Genomic DNA, 19,864 nt, shown 5'->3' with positions numbered 1-19,864 from the left:
CAAAGATCTGAACTGGTATTTTACTAATGGCAGCAGAAAGGAGAAAGTTAAGTCTAGGGCTAGATACGTCTCAAAATTGAAAACAAGCTCTAGAAAAAATTGACATTTGGGTGTAACATCTTTAGACTAAAACCTACTATAACTCCTCTTTCTCCACCCACTACTACAACTATCACTTCCCCTCCTCCCTCATGGCCATCATCTGAACACTTACTCCGCAGCAAGCACAGTGCTAAGTATGTATGTGTGTATCATTTAGTCTCATGAATCCTGATGGAAGCAGGTCCCATTATCATCCTCATCTTACTGATAAGGAAATGGAGCTCAATGAGGTTAAGTAATTTGTCCAACACCACATAGCTAGTAAGTTACAGAGCTAAGGTCATAACCCAGAACTAGCTGGACCCAGAAGCCTACAATTTAATAACTGACCGCCCCCCCTCCCGCCCCCTGCAAGCTACCAGAGTACACCTTTAGGCTGCAAATTCCCCTTTGCTATCTTCAAAGAGTCCACTGAAGGGCAAGAGCCCATGCTCTTGAGCACAGGGCAGTGTGAGTGGGTACCTGCATGGGAGGCAAAGGCAAGGAGCATCTGAAGAAGGCCACATCCACAGTATTTATCTTCCCAGACTCCAGCAGTGGGAAGGCAGGCAGATGAGACTACTCTGTGTTTCACAGATGGGGAAATGAAGATCCCAAGGGGAGAAGCATCCTCCCAAGACCAGCAAGTAACAGAGGAGGGGTTCACATTCTGTTTCCTGACTATATCCCAAGCACTTTCTACTGTACCACAAAGCACACTGTGCAGGTCCTTGAGGCCTCCCATATCCCACTGTATAGCCGATTACCTTGTGAAAGATATTCCCTTAGCAGCTTGGGTTATAGAAGGAAACCAAAAACATTATAGGTGACCATATTGAACACTCACTGCTTTTCCATCATTACCAAAAAGAACAAGTCCATTTTTGGTAACAAGACCAGGCTTCTTGGCACCTTTAATTTCCAGTGGTTCTCCAGGAGGCACAGAGCTTTTCAGTAATGATGAGCCATAGAACGTGACCATCTAAGAAAAAGAGCAAACCCAGGCCATGTAAGGAGGGAGTCATACCTACAAACAGGGTGTGGGCAAGCAGCACTCCCTGAAAACAAGCTCAAGTTGAATGATGATTTATGATAAAATTGAAATAGCCCAATGTGGGAGACAGTAGTAATCATCTGTAGAAATGACACAAAACGAGTGATAATCTATGAATGGATGACTGAAGAGATTCGAGAGTGCCTCACATCCAGAAGACGTTTATCATTTATTGACATTGATACAAAGATGAATGAGACAAAAAGTTCTCGCAGACGTCACAGCCTGAAGCTAGGGGTTTTGAAGGGGAGTAGAGGTGATGATGGGGAGTCATTGAGGGCAGATGTGGGGAGCAATCAGACCATTATAGGCCAGTGTGATTACTGATGGGAAACACAGGGTGTTTTGTGGGTGAGTTCATGGAAACAGGACTGAATTCAGACTGTAACCAAGAGAATGTGATGCTAGATGATGTGTTAATATAATTCTATGACTATTAGCTATTAATTATTGAGCACTCTAAGAGTTATTATTGAATACTTATGCCAGAGACTAAGTACTTAAATGAATTAACATGTGTTAACTCACTTAATTTTCACAATGACCTATAACCAATAAAAGAGGCACTAGATACACCTGGGTGGCTCAGTGGTTGAGTGTCTGCCTTTGGCTCAAGGCATTATCCTGGGGTTCTGGGATCGAGTCCCACATCGGGCTCCCTGCATGGAACCTGCTTCTCCCTCTGCCTGTGTCTCTGCCTCTCTCTGTGTGTCTCTCATGAATAAATAAATAAATAATTTTTTAAAAAAAAGAGCTACTATTATTAGTCCCATTTACAATAAGGAAACCAAAACACCCAATGGGTAAGTAACCGGACAGAGGTTACCAAGCAAAAGTGGATTTATGTGTAATACCTCTTACAAAGGTCTCTCTCTCTCTCTCTTTCACACACACACACACACACAATTGGTTCCTAGAACATACCTGTCCGTTTATCTCTGTCCAAGCTCCAGGAACTTTATCATGACCTCGGATCCAGTTATGTAAAACTTCGGCAGACTGATCCCAAGAAATCTAGGGAAGTACAAAGCACAGGCTGAAACTCCTAATGCTATGAGTATCAAAAGTAATCAATTCTCTCCATCAGTGATGGAAGTAGGATTGGTGCAGAATAGAACAGGATGGTTAGAGATCTACCTTTTGGCCAGGAAATGGTACACTGGGAACTACTTAAAAGTAAAGGGCCAAGAACATTGAGGTGTGTTATTGAGTTCATATAAATACCTCAGCATTTTCCTTTTTCTGGATACCTTCATACGTTGCCCCTTCTTCTGGCTGGGGAATACGAGGAGCTTTTCCATCGGCTATGAGTTGGACAGCTTCCACCTAAAGTCAAAAACATGATCTGTGTTACAGCCCAATGGTCAGTAACGGCACCGTTGGTTTAACTGAAGTTCGTGCTAAACAGAATTACTATATATAAATCTGTCCAGGGGCGCCTGACTGGCTCAGGTGGAAGAGCATGTGACTCTTGATCTCAGGGTCATGAGTTTGAACCCCACATTGGATGTAGAGTTACTTAAATAAATAAAACTTTAATCAATCAATCTGTCCAGAGAGTCAGACTGTGACAATAACTACCATTTCTTCAGTTACATCTATGTCCCAGGCAATGTGGTAGCTACTTTATGTAAAATATCCTTGCAGACATCATACCAGTCCTGCCAGGTAGATATTATTATCTCAGTTTTATGGACAAGGAAACTGATTCTTAGAAAAGTGAAGCACCTAGTCCAAGATCACAGAGATAGCTAGTGGGTGTCAGTAGTAAGATCTGCATCCAAGTCTACCTACTGCCAATATCGAGCTAGTACTCTTAAGAATGACTCCCTTGTTAAAACAAATTTCAACCTCCCCTTCGTGATCTAGTGGGAATTTTAATAATAGAATTGTAAGATGGGCTCTCGTGAGTGATTTCTGCTCATCATGATGATTCTAGAAAGTGATGCATTATTCTATTTAAGAACTTCAACTTACTTTCTAGTTGAGGATACCTGGAATTACACACCAGTTAAAATCCACACATGAGTTTAATTGCCTTTGAGATGTGTTGTGAATTGTCTTCTGTGCCAGACTCATGTTTGCCTTAAGTTGAGAGCCTCTCTCCTTCACAGGGAGGCCTATGTGAACTTGGGTTTTCAGATCTCTCGGCACACATGGCTGCTGACCAGCCTCCCCAAGAGCATGTGGAGGGCTACCCAAGAACAGGGCCAGTTCATAGCTCATTCATTTATCCACTTCTGGCTATGATATCATCAGGTACATGATCTGGGCTTGAGCAAATGCCGCTGAACACACATAATACTGTTTTGATTGTAATGATCATTTTTGAGCACCTACTGTGTGCCGAGTGTTTTACACAAATGCTACTTAATTTCTCAGGAGCTATTATAAATCTGGTAATATATACATTTTACAGATAAGAAAACCAAGGCTAAAGAGGCTAAGTGACTTGCCTATTATCATTGAACAGATACGTGGTAGAATGAGAACTTTGATCTTTCTAACACCAAAGCTCTACTCTGGTAATCATTAAATGATACAAAGCTCTGCACTCCTCCCTCCAAAATCAATGGTTGCTGCTTTATACCATCTTAGTATCCATCTCTGTGTGGCTATTTCTACCTTATCCAATTCAGAAAATATTGAAAGATAGATTTCAATGTTGACATTGAAATCTATCTTTCAACATTTTACAGGCTAATATATTTTTACTCTGTGGTGTACATGCTTTGGACTTTTTACGCAGAGCACATCTGAATAACAAATAAATAAAGCAATGCCAAATTTCATCCTGTTACATAGACTGATTTCAAATACTTTTGACAGAAGTCCAACTTCCATAGCAAAATTTCTTAAGATTCTGTACACTTCCTTACAATTAGTCATTACAAACAGGATTGACGATTCAGGTATTTGGCAAAATAAATGAAGCTGTTTCATTGCTACCTCATCCATCTGATCACTGTTCTCAGAAGAACAAGCTTCAGAGACTAAGACATTTTAACGTTCGGACCTCCACCCTAAATATACTATCCTACTGGCAAATATAAAGTCTAATTTTGTTTTCAGCTTTATACTTTTTGTAAAGATTAATATGGGGAAATTCTCAATAAGAGAAAAACATTTCTAAAATGTTAAAGCTTTACTAAATTCCCCTTGATGGTGTAAATATACTAACCATGGCCTTGATTCCTTCAGGAAAAAGAAACCGATTATAAAGTGCATCCACTGTATCATTGGGTTCAATGTCACATGACCTCTGAAGAAGGATGGGTCCAGTGTCTAAACCATCATCAGCCCAGAAAACAGACAACCCAGCTTTCTTGTCTCCCATAATTAGAGTCCTGTGAAAAGAAAAGCCTCAACTTAAAATGTTGGTTTAATGTATCACAAAGTGACGAATTATTGGTATTAAAGTGCAAGGTAGTGGTGGGGTGCCTGGGTGGCTCAGTCAGTTAAGCGGCTGACTCTTGATTTCGGCTCAGGTTGTGATCTCAGTCATGAGATTGAGCCCCATGTTGGGCTCGCTGAGCATGGAGCCTGCTTGAGATTCTCCCTCGTTCTATCCCTCTGCTCTTCCTCCAGCCCCCTGGCTCATGTCTGCTCTCTCTCTCTCTCTCTTAAGAAATAAATAAAGTACAAGGTAGTTACAATGGGAGGTAGACAGTGACAGAACTACTGTGAGAAATTAATAGTACAGCCAGGAGATGTCAGCATTCATAAAAAGCACTGGTACCACTATTTTATACATTCCCTTATCTATTGACTTTCGTGTTAATGATGACTTCTGATGATGACTTCTACTCTACTCAAAAGGGCACAAGAATCTGTCATTACCTCCACTCCTTAACTGCCAGTTTTCGGCTTTCTACTGTGGCATTCAGCAATTTTGCCCACTAGGGTCCAATTCCCACCTTGTACTTGACCCTGTACTAGGCAGGATAAGATAATGGAAGATAAAACAGGGAATACTCAGTAGAGGAGAACTTATTAGTTTTCTTAACTGTTTATTTAGGTTATGTAATTTGGGTATAAGTCAGAGCTAGAATTGGCTCTAGATTGTCTAGGTAAACTATAGTAAGAGGTGGTTAATTAATTCAACTCTTTGTATTTTATGCTCTTTATAAAGCTTTGCCTAAGAGTGCCTGCATGAGCATACAACTCTTGGTTTTGGCTCTGGTGATGATCTCAGGGTTGTGAGATAGAGCCCCGGGTAGGGCTCAGTACTCAGCCGGGAGTCTGCTTGAGATCTAGGATCCACTCCTTTCTCTCTCCCTCCCTTTCCCTCCCCTTCTGCCCCATCCCACCCCTACCCTCATGGGTATGCACACACATGCATTCTCTCACTCTCTCACTTTCTCTCAAACAAACAAACAAAAAAATAAAATACTGGGGGGAAAAAGCTTAGCCTAAGAGAAAATACTGGCCCATAAGAGCTTATAATATAAACAATAAGCTGAATATGTGGATAAATACATATAAAAGATATGAGAGGATAGGCTAATATCAAAAGAATATGAAGTAACATATCATCCATGTTCATGACTTAAATAATTTTTAAACCTTGGAGCTACTAATCAAGCAAGACCTAAGTCAGTAATAAATCAATCACTCTTTTCAGAAATATTGAGGAATTAATTGGCATTATGCTATCAAAAGGCTTGAAAACATTCATATACTTTGATCCAATGATTCTACATGTGGAAACAATGTGAAATGAGAAAAAAATACAAGTTTAAGTGCAAAGATAACCACACAGTACCATTTATAAGAGCAAAAAGAAATTGATTCATGCCAAATACAATGAAATGTCATTTATCACATTTAAACTAAGTGTAGTTTCCTGCCTATTTAATAACTTGACATTGAGAGATATCAGGGAGATGTACAGGGAAAGGAGAGAATGTGGAAAAGTGTACCTATGATATTTAGTACCTGTGGTATACCTACAGCAATAAAAATGTTAGACCATAGTCCCTTCTCTCAAGAAGCTTAAAGCTGGATAGAAGAAGACAGAACAAAGAAGAAAATTTCAGGTAATTCAGCATTTCTTGAAATGTACTTGAGATGCTCTATACAAAAAATTTCTATGGTCAAATAAGTTTGGGAACATTGTGTACTCAGATTCCCTCTTGGAAGTTTTTTTTTTAATTTTTTAAATTTATTTATGATAGTCACAGAGAGAGAGAGAGAGAGAGAGAGGCAGAGACATAGGCAGAGGGAGAAACAGGCTCCATGCTCCGGGAGCCTGATGTGGGATTTGATCCTGGGTCTCCAGGATCGTGCCCTGGGCCAAAGGCAGGCGCTAAACCGCTGCGCCACTCAGGGATCCCCCCTCTTGGAAGTTTTGATGCTCTCACTAAAGTACATTTAAAGGGTTCTCAGAAGTCCTGTGATCAAGAAATCTAGCATGAACCAAATTTCTCTGACTATAAAACCTTTGTTTGCTCAATTACTTAGATGTATCCAGTGGAGCCAGGACTCATTGAAAACACTGTCTAGCCTATGCAGAACTGCTAAGTCTTAGGGGAGTTCATGCAAGAGTAGCAATCAATCAGGCTCAAGCATACCTATTTTCTTGATCCCCTAGATAAAAGAACAGATTACAGGCAATGGAAATAGGCCCATCATTTCTGTAATTAAAAAAAATTCCTACCAGTTGATAGCAGAGGCTCCTCTGTGCCGGGGGAGGATGGAAGGGTGATATATGATGGAACCGTGCTTTGGGCTGTCAATTACATCCATAGGGATAAACTGTGTGCAGAAAGGAAGCACGTTTAGCTCAGCACCCACAGATTTGTAGGCCTCCGCCACCTCCTTTATGGTCTTGCCCTTGACTCTCCATCTGGGGAACTTGAACACAGGTGTCCCATCTTTCTCTGCAGCTAGAGCTGAGCATGAAAAAGAAAGTTATTTTCATTAGAAAAAATCTGGCCATAAGTTTATATGACTATGAATTCACACATTAGAGTTTTACAGCTTCATGACATATTTACAAATAAAACATGGTGAAGAACAATTTTGATTATGACGAGAATTTGACCTGTTACAATTTTATCACAATTCATCCATTTTCCTAATGTGATTTTTATCTGTATATTTGAAGCATAATATATTTAAGCTCAAAAGTTTGTGGCTAGATAACATTTTAAAATTTTAACAGAAACTTTTTCTTTTATAGATAAAAATTTATACTTTTATTATTGATATAGCTATTTATTTGTTTTTTAGATTTGGAGCCAAGTGCTGGTACATGACCACTCAGATTAGACATAGCTTCTGGCACAGGTGGAAAACCACGAGTCCCTTCCCATGTCTATTTCCTGAAGGGAAGTCTCTTTTAACATAAGGCAAACTGTAGATTGGAACACATTCTCCCCACCAACCAGGTAGATCTCGAAAGATAAAGAGAGAAAGTTTTTGAGCTGAGCTTGGCTTATCTAATACCTTCTCCCAAATTCACCAATCAGATAAGTCAGTGGGAGAGAGAAGCCAAGAATGGGGAATATATGCTTCTCATGAGGGTTTTGCCATACTGGAGAAGATCCAAGATTCCTTCCCTTGGAAAATGTCCCTTCTCCAAGGAATGGCTCCATCTACCTCTGTGTAGAAAAGGAATGGTCCTCCCAAGTGCAGACAGCAGTAGCTCATTTTTTGTTCCATAATAAGATATCACTTTGACTAACTACATATCTTGTATATATTAAGTACATACATTTATTTTCTACCAACAACACAAAGTAGGCAATTTTAGGCAATCTTTAAAAGCTTTAAGTGAGGCTTTTTATCTGTATTTTTGAGCTCCCTTTCCTTTCTGTCCCACTGGATCATCAAACTTCATTGACTTTGGATGTGATGATGCCTCAACCAGAAAGCCTAAATTCCAAATCCTAAGTGAGTATTAAAGGAATCTGGCCATCAAACCGATGCCTTGATCAATTTGCTTGGAAGAATGGGAGAGACCAGTAAAATAATGTTCACAGAATGTGAACGTTCATAAAATGTTCAAAAAACTGTAAACAACTCATTTTCAGATGACAGGAAAATGAGTAAATGGTGGTAAAAAAAAAAGTGAAATTGGGAGAAAATTGTGCAGGATTAGACTAGGAAAGAAAAAAATGGGATGAGAAATCTAGAAGTCTTGATTTTAAAAATCTACGCCACTGAGAGAAGCATGCAGCATCTAGGTGTCTTCCTTCATATTGATTTGTGGCTGCCCCAGGGCTATTTTCAGCTGCCCTAGTTGACTATTCTGACAATAAGATAGTTAGCCACTGTTTTTTGACCCCTTTCCATGAATTAGGCACAGAGCTGAGCACATTATATACATTATTTCATTTAATCCTTGTAAGATGGGTACTGTTGAACTAAGCTTAGTGAGTTTTAGTAACTTGCCCATCATCAGGCAGCAAGTGGCAGAATCAGAATTAATTCCATGACTTCAAAACATATACTGTTAACAGGTTGAAATGGTGTTGGTCCACTTATATGTGAATTTTTCCTGATAAATATAGTACTATAAATGTATTTTCCCTTCCTTATGACTTTTTAAAATAACATTTTCTTTTCTCTAACTTAATTATAAGAATATAGTGTAAATACATATACACAATATGCAGTAATAAACTGCTTATGTTATCAGTACCATCAGTTACTGAAGTTACTTACATATCAGTAAGACTTCCTTCTGTCAACAGTAGCTATTAGTAGTTAAGTTTTTGGGGAGTCAAAAGTTATACATGGATTTTTGACTGTGTAGGGGGTCTGTACTTCTAACTCCTGTTTTGTTCAAGGCCAGCTGTGTAGCTTGCAAATCAGAATCCCATTGCCGGTTTGCTTTGAGGATGGCTATCCTCTTTACCTTACCTTAACAGCCAAACAGCCACAGCCATAATTTGTTCTGACATAAATGCATTCTTTATGACTCCACATCAATTTCTGTTATTGGATGTGACCCTCCCTTCTAGATGTTCCATAACACCTTTGGAAAGTCACAAGCATAGTTCAGAAAAAACATATGCCTGAAAATTCTTCTGATGGATCAATCTAGTAATTACCTTGGAGGTAAGTGGAGAAACTCTTAATATACTAGGGGCCTGCACGTTTGTCTTGGGGCCCATGAAGAAAGGAGAATTTTTGATTCTATATCTATCGTGCAAATAGACTTAGCTTGAGAAGGCTTTCAATAGGTAGAGTGAAAACTGCAGGACCAGAGGGGAGGCCGGTAGTCTGGGTCTTTGGGGCCTGTGGCAAATAAATTAGAAGTGTAGAAATGCTAATGAGGGATAAGGGGTCTGAGCTGGGGCCTCTGCCAGCTGGGTCAGTGCAGTACTCAATTCTGTAGTTCCAAGATACACTCACCCAGCGGGTCGGCTTTTCCATCCTTGTCTGGAACCGTGAACACACCCACAACTCGGTGGCCCTCTTTGCAGAGGTGACTGTAGACTTCCTGGCCAAAGAGGCTCTGACCAATAAGTGCCAACTTCAGCTTGTTTTTGAAATAAGCCTGTGAAACAGTTCAACGATGACAGATGTTGGCATGGATTGCAAATATATGGATGATAAATGCTTTTTTTTTCAATCATGAGACAACTTGAGGACAACAAAATCTCAGAGAGCTACAAAATAAACTTTTTATTGACATACACTGGATCCAGGCTACCTTATACACAGGCAGTAATGAAAATAATTTCACACTGAAGAATTCCTATTTTCCCCTTTGCTCTAATTCCCCTGATTAGTATCATAATCACTGGGATTGCATATATTTTATAAGCTATTCCAACTACTTGGTGAAATGAAGCCCGATGTTAACAAGTAGGTAAGTGTAAGTTTCACGGCTAAAAGGAGTTTAACTCTGAACAAGATCCACTTCAACATGATGATGCTTTTATGGCCCTGCAATATAGAGAAAAAAGCTGGACTCATCTCTTAACTTCCAAAAGAGGCCAAGAGCTAACATGTGGTATATAACACAGAGGTCACAAGCTCAGATAGTGCTAAACTATCTGAGATTAACATCTAGTCCCACTCCTGTTTAGTCGTGTGGCCTTAAGCAAATGACTAACTTCTGTTGCCTTTTTTCTCCCCCTCATCTGTAAAATGGGAACAGTAACATCAACGTCACACAATTTTTATTGAAGTAGAGGACTTAATAGGCAATAATCTTAGTGCAGTGTCTGACACAAAGTATTGTTTAAAGAAAAGCTTCAGTAATGTCTGAAAGGTTTTGCTATATCCCAGACACAGTTCTGTGTTTCTTCATATAGTTCAGAATTCCAAAATCCTTGGTAAGTGGCCCAAATTCATTTGGCCTCAAAACCAGGGTTGCTCTAATGGACTGTTCTTTATAGTCCTTATAGGTTTCTTGTAAGTTTGTGCAAATTCATTGGCTTCAAACTTGACCCGGACTGATGTACTGCTGTTTATAGTCTTTACTTATAGTATTTTTAAGGACTATATGAATATTTATATATTTTGTTACAGAAAAATCAGTGTATTTGGTTACAGGCCCTGCTGTGAATTGTGTGTATTGTACTATCTATGTACTATGCTAATCTTTCTAAAATGTGGATAATTCTGAACCCCAAAACATATTTTGTCCTATAGATTTTAGACAAAGAATTAAGGCCTAAGGCCTGCACATCATTTCATTTCAATTAATTTAATCACTGCAAGTATCATGTTTTGTTATCTCCCATTATACACTATTTTATGAATGAAGAAACCAAGGCTTAGAAATGTCAACTATATCTCCAAGGTCATACTGGCATAAAGGAGGAGAGGTGGAATTTGAATCTAGGTCTGTCCGGCTCTAAAGCAAACAAATGTACTTAAGAATAAAATAATCAAAATGAGTTACCACCACCGCCCTTCTTTTTTTTTTCCTTTTCGAAGATGAATACTGATGTATGAAAGTACATTGATTATCAAGAAATAAGATACTAAATAGCTAAGAGTAGCACTAAGGGGTTGTAGTCTTAACTCTCTTTAAGAAATCATGCCTCCTGTAAATTCTCCCCAAAGGGAACCTTTTCACAAAGATAATGATGATTGTTAAGACCATAATGAAAAGCCACAGGTGGAGCAGGCTAGATGCAGGACTGTGGGCGTAGGGACAGTCACCAGAGGGTCATGCACATTCCTCCCTAGTAGAGCATGGCTCCACAGAATTTGGATTTAGAAATTTTTTTTCCTTCATTCTAAATGGGATTCTTTAGTTTAGTAAGTCATTCTAAATTAGTCAAGCTTCACTGTGAAAATTGGATTATGGGGAAACAATTTCCCCTTATTGACCAGTTTATTAAGAGCATAGACAGCACCCCTTTTCAGGCATGAACTTGAAAGCATATGGGTTCACATGTTCCCTATAGTTGAGCTGATAATTAAACAATTAGGATTTTAGTTTAAAAATTCATTTCCAGGGCCAGCCAAAGTTTCTATCCCAAGAGAGCCTATAGCTTCAACATCTAACAAATATTTTCAAGCAAACAGATTAACTCTGTAACAACAGCCCAATCTGTTGTTCTGCCTACAGATAATACATGGTTATTTCATTTATTTTTATCAAAAACATCAAAATGTTCTGTAAATATTCTATCTCCAAATCCTATCATTAGTGCTGTTCCTTGAAATAGAACCAACATGTTGGCTATCTCAAAAATTTGGCTTTACCTCACATCACTACCAACAGCAGATATTTTCAGACCTCTAAAATACTACTCTTAGAACACAAAAGAGCCAAGAGGTTGAACTGACTCAAATGTAATGTCATTTGGATTTCAATTCCAGATTCAACACTCCCTTAGAAAGACAGTATTTAAACAAATGTCAGTATCTTTGAAAATACTACATTACTGAAACAGTTTCTGAGCTTAATGTTAAAGCTGAAGCTATAAAGGTGAGTTTATAACACTGAGACCTGTTTGGATTTTATGATTATGTGTGTTTATAACGAGTTAGCATAAATCAAAAAAAAAAAAAAAAAACCAGACTGGGATATTCTACCTCAATTTTATATATCTCCAACTCTGATCTGAGGACTGACTGTTGTGTTGGCAGAATCAACAGGGAGCATATGTCAAATGTGTGAGTTCCTGGGCCCCAGCCCTGATCTGCTGAGTCGGATTCCCAGGCCTACGAAGCTGCATTTTAACAAGCTTCTCATTGACTCAGAGACACTCTGAAGTCAGAGAATGTCTGCTGTATGGAGAACACGTGCCTGCTTGCTACACAAAAAGATTCTGCCCTGGAGAGTTTGGGTCAGGAAGAATGGCTGGAAATAATAGCAAACATTTTAACGAGAAGCTAGGAAGTGCCAGGCATTTCATATACATTACCTCATTTTGATTGCCCAACAACTCCTGGAGACAGGCATTACTAAGCCACTTTAAAAATGAAGAAATTAAAACACAGAGAAGATAAGATGCATCCTGGAGTCAAACAGCTACTAAGTGGCAGCCCTCAGATTCTAACTGGTTATTTGTGTCCATTGTTTTCCCATAACACAGGCCCTATGATTTTGAACTGGGTCTCATCAATTGAAATCCGAATAATAATAGTATGTATTTCACAAGGTTGTTATAAGAATTTATCAGGATAAAGCATGAAATGTATTAGTGCAGCATGTAGCAATAGTGAATGCTTAACAGATGTTAATCACTATTACTATTAATAATAATACCATAAGCAATACCTGTGTAAATAAAAAATGCTGATGATGGATCTTTCCTACTGGAAATGTGCCATAAGCCCAGCACTGCATTGAGCCCTGTTCATTAACTTTGAAAAATTTATTAACTACTTATCATATGTCTTTAAGATTCATAGCATTTGGCACATGGTGCCCCAATCATACCTGCCAGTGTGCAAGATGTACTCAGCGAGCATGCTTTGGGTATTCACCAGGCTCTGGGCACAGAAGTTACCCAGAGGGATTGCAAATCAGTTGCCCAGCAAGAATGTTTTATTTGGACCATGGAGCATTTGTCAAAGGACTGTGATAATATTTTCAGGAGGTTTCATATCAGCGGGCAGAATTTCTGACTTCTTTTGGCAAAGCAGGTTTGTCAACCGTGCTCTGTATTTCCTTGTAGTGACAGTCAGCTAGAGCTGAGCAGCAGCTGCCACCATTCCTACAGCACTCCATCTGGCTCAAATCCTTCATTTGTTTCACCTGTTTTGTTTCTGTGGGTGTTTTTCTTTGGGATCTCTACAATCAAAGCATAAAGAACACTGGTCCTGGTCCTCAGGAGTTTACCAGTCAGCACAGAAGACACGCAGTAAAGACATACATTGATCTCATAGCATGAGGACAGGAGGGCATAGTGTGTGTGTGAAGGCCTGGTAGACTTCCCCAGAGGAGAACTCCGAAACTGAATTTTAGAGCACCTATCTTGGGGGTTGGCCATGAGAAGGGCAGGGATTGCGGGTGGTCCTTGGGAAGTTTCAGGCAGAGGGAGCAGCATGTACGAAGAAATGAATGGGCAAAGTGGGTTCAATATTGGAAATTGCAGACTGACAACAAGTGACACTCAAGCAGTCTAAAGGCCTATTAGGGAGAGCCTTGTCTATGTCAAATAATTTGGACCTTATTGTAAAGACAATGAGATCTACTGAATAAGCAGAAGAGTGATACTGTCTTATTTCTATGTTGACACACAGGCAAGGTGTGAATTAACTACAGGTGGGCACCCCTCTTGTGTTTGAGAATTGAGCAGATAGTGAAAATAAAAGCTGACCTAATAATCCACCTTCAATATATTCACAGGATGCAGCTTGCAATAGTGTAAAAGCCCATTACCTATTGTAATAAACCCTCAGACTAATAGTTAAAGGCAACAAATTACATGTTGCATAGTTGTAAATCTGTGTATCATTCAAACAAAATTCATGACACCACCATAAATGACAAACCTGTGCAACTTGATTTTCCTATTGCATAATCACATAAAGAATGTATTAATGGAGACTTCCTTGGATATCTGGCCAACATTCTTTTAATCATAAAAAGTATAACAGATTTTTAAAATAATGATGTTGGGCAGCCCTGGTGGCTTAGCGGTTTGGCGCCACCTTCAGCCCAGGGCGTGATCCTGGAGACCAGGGATTGAGTCCCACGTCGGGCTCCCTGCATGGAGCCTGCTTCTCCCTCTGCCTGTGACTCTGCCTCTCTCTCTCTCTCTCTCTCTCTCTCTCTCTCTGTCTCTAATAAATAAAATCTTAAAAAAAAAAATAACAATGTCAACACAGGATCTACTAGCAGGTGAGGTCGGAGGGGGATGGTTTGCACCTAAAGATTGAGTGCAGCTGGTGACCAAAGAACATGTCAAAAATTGAGTAAAGGTAGGGAGATTCCAGAGGACTAGATCCAGGGATGGACTCCAGTCTCTGCCAGAAGGGCAGGACTTCAGTGCATAGCATTTACCTGTAATATATTCTCATTGCATAGAATTTCTAAATTAATTTTATTTATTTTTATTTTTTAAAAAGATTTTATTTATTTATTTGAGACACACAGAGAGGGAGAGGCAGAGACATAGGCAGAGGAAGAAGTAGGCTCCATGCATGGAGCCCGATGTGGGACTCGATCCTAGAACTCAGATGCTCAACCACTTGAGCCACCCAGGCATCCCAGAATTTTTAAATTAATTTTAAATTATACATTATATTAAATTATACATTATATATATATCTATATATTCTCCTTGTTAAAAATGAAACAACCACAGATAAGACTGGAGTCCGTTTTGACCACCACTCCAAATCCCAATTTCTTCTCCTTCTCTACCGAAGAAATAATCATTGCATGGTTTGCTGTGCAGCCTACAGACCTTTTTTAGGCATTTACCTATATGGAAATAAACACATTTTATAATAATAAAAATATTTTTTGTTTTTAAAAGTAATGCAAATTAAATCATATTATATGTAAGGTTCCATAACTTCTTTTGTTAGTACATATAACTTATACTTTAAAATTGGTGCACAGGAATGCCCGGGTGGCTCAGCGGTTGAGCATCTGCCTTTGGTGATCCCGGTCCAGGGATCGAGTCCCACATCAGGCTCCTTGTGAGGAACCTGCTTCTCTTCTCCCTCTGGCTATGTCTCTGCGTCTCTCATGAATAAATAAATAAAATCTTTAGAAAAAAAATTGGTGCACAGCATTCCATAGTGTAGCTATGTCTCAGTTTATTTGTTCATTTCCCTATTGAGGAAAAGTTTGGCTTTCAATTTATCATTATTAAAAGTACCATGGCAGTGGATTCTTGTACATGCTTCTTGTGCCAAGGTGGAAGTGCTTTTGTCAGTATCTATAAGTGAAATTGCACAATCATTTTTAAAACTTAAATGTTAGGCTCTCCTGATGGGCACAGTTGGTTAGGTGTCCAACTCTAGATTTCGGCTCAGGTCATGATCTTAGGGTCATGGCATTGAGCCCCATATGGAACTCCATGCTCAGTGAAGAGTGAAATATTATATCTTGTTCTAACTTGCATTTCCCTGATTATTAGTTTGATTGAGTGTCTTTTAATATTTTATTGACCATTTGTGTTTTTTGTTTTTGTTTTTTTTAATTTATTTTTTTTTGGTGTTCAATTTACCAACATACAGAATAACCCCCAGTGCCCGTCACCCATTCACTCCCACCCCCCGCCGTCCTCCCCTTCCACCACCCCTAGTTTGTTTCCCAGAGTTAGCAGTCTTTACGTTCTGTCTCCCTTTCTGATATTTCCCACACATTTCTTCTCCCTTCCCTTATATTCCCTTTCACTATTATTTATATTCCCCAAATGAATGAGAACATATAATGTTTGTCCTTCTCCGATTGACTTACTTCACTCAGCTTTATTGACCATTTGTATTTCCTTTTTGGTATATTGTCTATTATTATCCTTAACTACAAGTTAAATCATTTGTCCCATCAATCTGGGCTTTTTTGAAAGCAGGGACTGTTTGTTTCTTGTTTACTGTTTTATCCTTTCTGGCTGTGATACTCTAAAAAAGTTATTTAACTTCTCTGGGTCTCAGTTACTTTATCTGTACAATGGGCATAATAATAGTTCCTATCTCACTGAAACGTTAAGGAGATTAAGTGAGCATATGTGTGAAGCATTTCCATCAGTGTCTGGTGCATACTAAGTGCTGTATCAATGCTATTTATTATTATTATTATTTATTAATCATATCCTCAGGATTTAGAACAAATGCTCAGGACATAATACACAAGTAAGTATGGTTTGAAGTTGAATTTGAAGGTCCTAAAAACAAACTAGACACCATAGCAGGGGGTCAGGTAATTCAGAAACAAGGACCTGTTTTCTAGAGTTAGGGTATAAAGCCAGTACTTGGCTCCAAGAAGCAAGGAAGGGCCCAAACTCTTGAACTGGATCAGAAGGTAACCTCAAGTTCTGGAACCAGGCTATGAACTCAGAACCAGCAACCTGACTTGTCCCAGACACTGGCAGAGGAAGCCAAATAACAGAGTGCCAAATAAATATGAAGACCAAATAACCCCCTGCCATGGGGAGAAATAAGATGCAATGAACCAGGCAGGATACTGGAGGTGCATAATAATAACTAACAGACAAAGGGTTTTATTCCTATCTATAGTTGCAGCAATTAAAAAGATCCAGCCATATCATTAAGTCATCGTTAAATATTTCTAAGTCCATTTCTTTAAGACAGGGAATGGAAAAATTGCTATCAGGAAGTGTTATAAACTAGTTTTCCCATTGGATTTTGCTAGGTCCTAAGAAGTTTTTTCTTTTTTTTTCATTCTGCTTTAATACCAAACTCAGAAGCACTGTGTGATTTTTTTTTTTTTTTCCTTTTTAAAGATGAAGGTAGGGACGCCTGGGTGGCTCAGCGGTTGAACGCCTGCCTTCAGCCCAGGGGCGTGATTCTGGAGTCCTGAGATCGAGTCCCACATCAGGCTCCCTAAGTGGAGCCTGCTTCTCTCACTGCCTGTGTCTCTGCCTCTCTCTTTCACTCTCTCTCTGTCTTTCATGATTAAATAAATAAAATCTTTAAAAAATAAAGATGAAGGTATAATTTATATGCAGTAAAATACACCCTTTCAGCATATATAGTTCTATAAGTTTGACAGGCACGGAGTTACCCTACCACTGCTACAATCAACATAAAGAACAATTCATCATCCCTGAGAATTTCTTTGTGTCCTTTGAGAGACAGTCTCTTGTAGTCAATTCTTCCTCTATCTCCAGCCCCTGATGACTACAGATCATCATTATAGTTTTACTCTTTCCAAAATGTGCTATAATTAGAATCACATAATACATAGCCCTTTGAGTCTGTGTTTTACACTCAGCATCTGTATTTGAGTTTCATCCATATGCGGTTGTGCATATTAGTGTTCATTCCCCTTTTGTTCCTGAGTAGGATTCCCTTGTATGGATGGATTTATCCACTGTTGATCCTGTCACCAGATGAAGGACAATTTGTTTGCTGTTTTTGCTGATAAATGAATAAAGCCTCTGTAAACATTCATAAATAGGTATTTGGGTAATTACCTAGGAATGCAATTGCTGGGTCATATCATAGCTATATGTTTAACTTTATAAAAAATGGCCAGTTTTCCAAAGTGGCTATACCATTTTATGCTCCCACCAGCCATGTTGGATTTTGAACAATTCTTATAGAACATTGTCCAAAGGATGGATCCTCATTTTCTATGGAGTAAAATATCCCAAACATTCCACTTGTCTTCCCTGTCTTCCTTTTGGCCATGGAAAAACCTGTCTTCTTCCCAGCCAAATGTCACAGCTCTTCCACATGTACTCCTGGGTACAGTCAGACTCAGATCCCTGACCCCTGACCCCTGACCCCGACCATGCTTGGTGCTTCCCCACATGCATGTTTTTGTCTCTGTCATTTGCCACCTGGAATGTTCAACTTTCATTACTGAAATCTTATGTAAGTCTCACTACTGTAATCTTTGCATTCTTTAAGACTCCCTTCTGCTTTCCAAAAAAGACAATTTCAATGAAAGGTGTTGTCAGAGGAGACTGATAAAACAGGCAAGCACAAGCCCTTGCTCTCTCTACCATCCTACCCAGATTCCCAGGTGCCACGTAGGGAGAGAAAGCTAAGGAGGAGGAGTCTAGAGCAAGCAAAAGCTCTTCAAGAACAGGTCTCTTTTCCTTATTTATTTATTTTTAAAAGGTGAATCCTCCCCAAATAACTAGGATTGGATGGGGGTAAAGAGAGTCCTCATTATTTGGGGTTGTCTGGGAAACAAAAGCTTTTCCACCTATGCACTGATCGGTTTCTCTTTGGTGCTATTCAACACTTTTCTCTGCTTTCAAGTTTTTTACATCTGGATATATGAACATAAGGCTTTTGCAAAGAAGAAGAATGGAAAAGCAAATTCCTTCACAGCCCGGGATGCATTCACTTCCTATAAAAGAGATAATGTACATGAGATGAATTGTTTTTGTTTTTGTTTTTCCCCTAAACAGCTTTGAATCTGCCTAGATGCAGGGAGGCATCTCTCCCGGGGCCACATGCAACGTGTCCGCTCTCTTTTCCATTTCTGGAGGAGCTGACGCAATTCCAAGGCGCGGGCCGCCGCCACAGCTCGGTTCTTGCGCTACGATTAACAATGTTCCAGGGTGGTTGCTTCTGCAGCGCCTGGGAATCCTAGCACTCCTGCCCCCCGCCTGCAGCTCAGGAAGAATGGGCTCGCTTGCAGCCACCAGCGCCGAGGGCCATTACTGAAGGCGCCCTGAATGCCAGCCGGGAGCGCTCAGACCTCCGGGGCTGCCCAGGAGGCCCTCGCTGCCTTGAATACTACTCTCCGCCAGAGATGGTCTCGGTCCTGTACTCCGGCTCCATCTCATGACCAAGGAGTTCATGACGGAAATGCAAAAAGGAAAGGAAGCTAGCTGGCTCTGCCCCCCTTGCCAAGCGACTGTTCCCACCCTGTCAATCCCAGCCAGAGGGGTGGATGTTCAAAAGCCGCATCCCCAGACCCGTCCTAGGACAAGACAATGCCTGACATACCCGAGGCTCTCTCCGGATCCTTCTCTGCAGTCTTTCAGTTTTAAAAATGCTGCCCTGGCTTTCAGCGAAGTCCAGTATCGCTGCCCACCCAGTAGCTGCGCCGCCCGGCTCTCCCGCCCCAGGGTCTGGAACACTGTCCCGGGTGAGAGCCAAGGACGCCCGCCCAGGCCAGACTCACCTGGCCGGTGGAGAAGCGCCGGAGCGCCTGGCTGCCGCGCCACAGCATGCCGGAAGGGACGCGCGGCCGGGCCGCACCGCACCGCAGCGGAGGCTCAGCCGGGGCGCGGCCTGCCACCTCCCAGCGCCGGGGCCGCCGCGCTCGCGGCTCGCGGGGACCGCTAGTCCCGGGACCCGCCCCCTCGGCCCGCCCCGCCCCGCCCCGCCCCGCTCCCTCAGCTGGCGGGGCTCGGGGGCCAATCCCCTGCGACCGGGCGGGGCCCCGGCTGGGGTGCCACGCGGATACCCAGCGGGCGGGGCCGGCTGCCAGTCTCGGCCCGGTACTTGCTTTCCCGCTGCGGGATCTTCTACGGGTTACTCAGACCCTGTGAGGTAGACAGGGATTTGCTTTATAAATGGCCCATCTGACATTTCAAGTCATGGCCATAACACTGTCCTGAGGAGGCAAAGATAGGAAAGGCAAGAGGTGGAGACACCTGGCTGTGTAGGATCCTGATACCCGTCTTGTAAACTGATACGAGGATT

At 40.7% G+C, this 19,864-nt stretch overlaps 1 protein-coding gene across 1 annotated transcript in view; it reads right to left on the bottom strand.

Moving 5' to 3' along the window:
* ALDH1L2 (aldehyde dehydrogenase 1 family member L2) overlaps positions 1 to 19,466 on the bottom strand; it is a 55,428-nt gene extending 35,962 nt beyond the window's left edge. Inside the window, exons 1-7 of the mRNA XM_038550810.1 lie at positions 19,341 to 19,466; positions 9,500 to 9,644; positions 6,795 to 7,029; positions 4,317 to 4,482; positions 2,360 to 2,461; positions 2,060 to 2,149; positions 929 to 1,063 (exon numbers count right to left, since the gene is read on the bottom strand). Coding sequence (XP_038406738.1) covers positions 929 to 1,063; positions 2,060 to 2,149; positions 2,360 to 2,461; positions 4,317 to 4,482; positions 6,795 to 7,029; positions 9,500 to 9,644; positions 19,341 to 19,388 — 921 coding nt within the window. The 5' untranslated portion in view covers positions 19,389 to 19,466. The remainder of the gene's footprint in view (positions 1 to 928; positions 1,064 to 2,059; positions 2,150 to 2,359; positions 2,462 to 4,316; positions 4,483 to 6,794; positions 7,030 to 9,499; positions 9,645 to 19,340) is intronic.
* Between the last annotated feature and the right edge of the window lie 398 nt (positions 19,467 to 19,864).

The sequence above is a fragment of the Canis lupus genome, chromosome 10 (assembly GCF_011100685.1).
Source record: "Canis lupus familiaris isolate Mischka breed German Shepherd chromosome 10, alternate assembly UU_Cfam_GSD_1.0, whole genome shotgun sequence".
In the NCBI taxonomy this organism is placed as follows: Eukaryota; Metazoa; Chordata; class Mammalia; order Carnivora; family Canidae; genus Canis; species Canis lupus.
The sequence above is the reverse complement of the archived record's forward strand: the minus strand, read 5'-3'. Positions and strand labels throughout refer to the sequence as shown.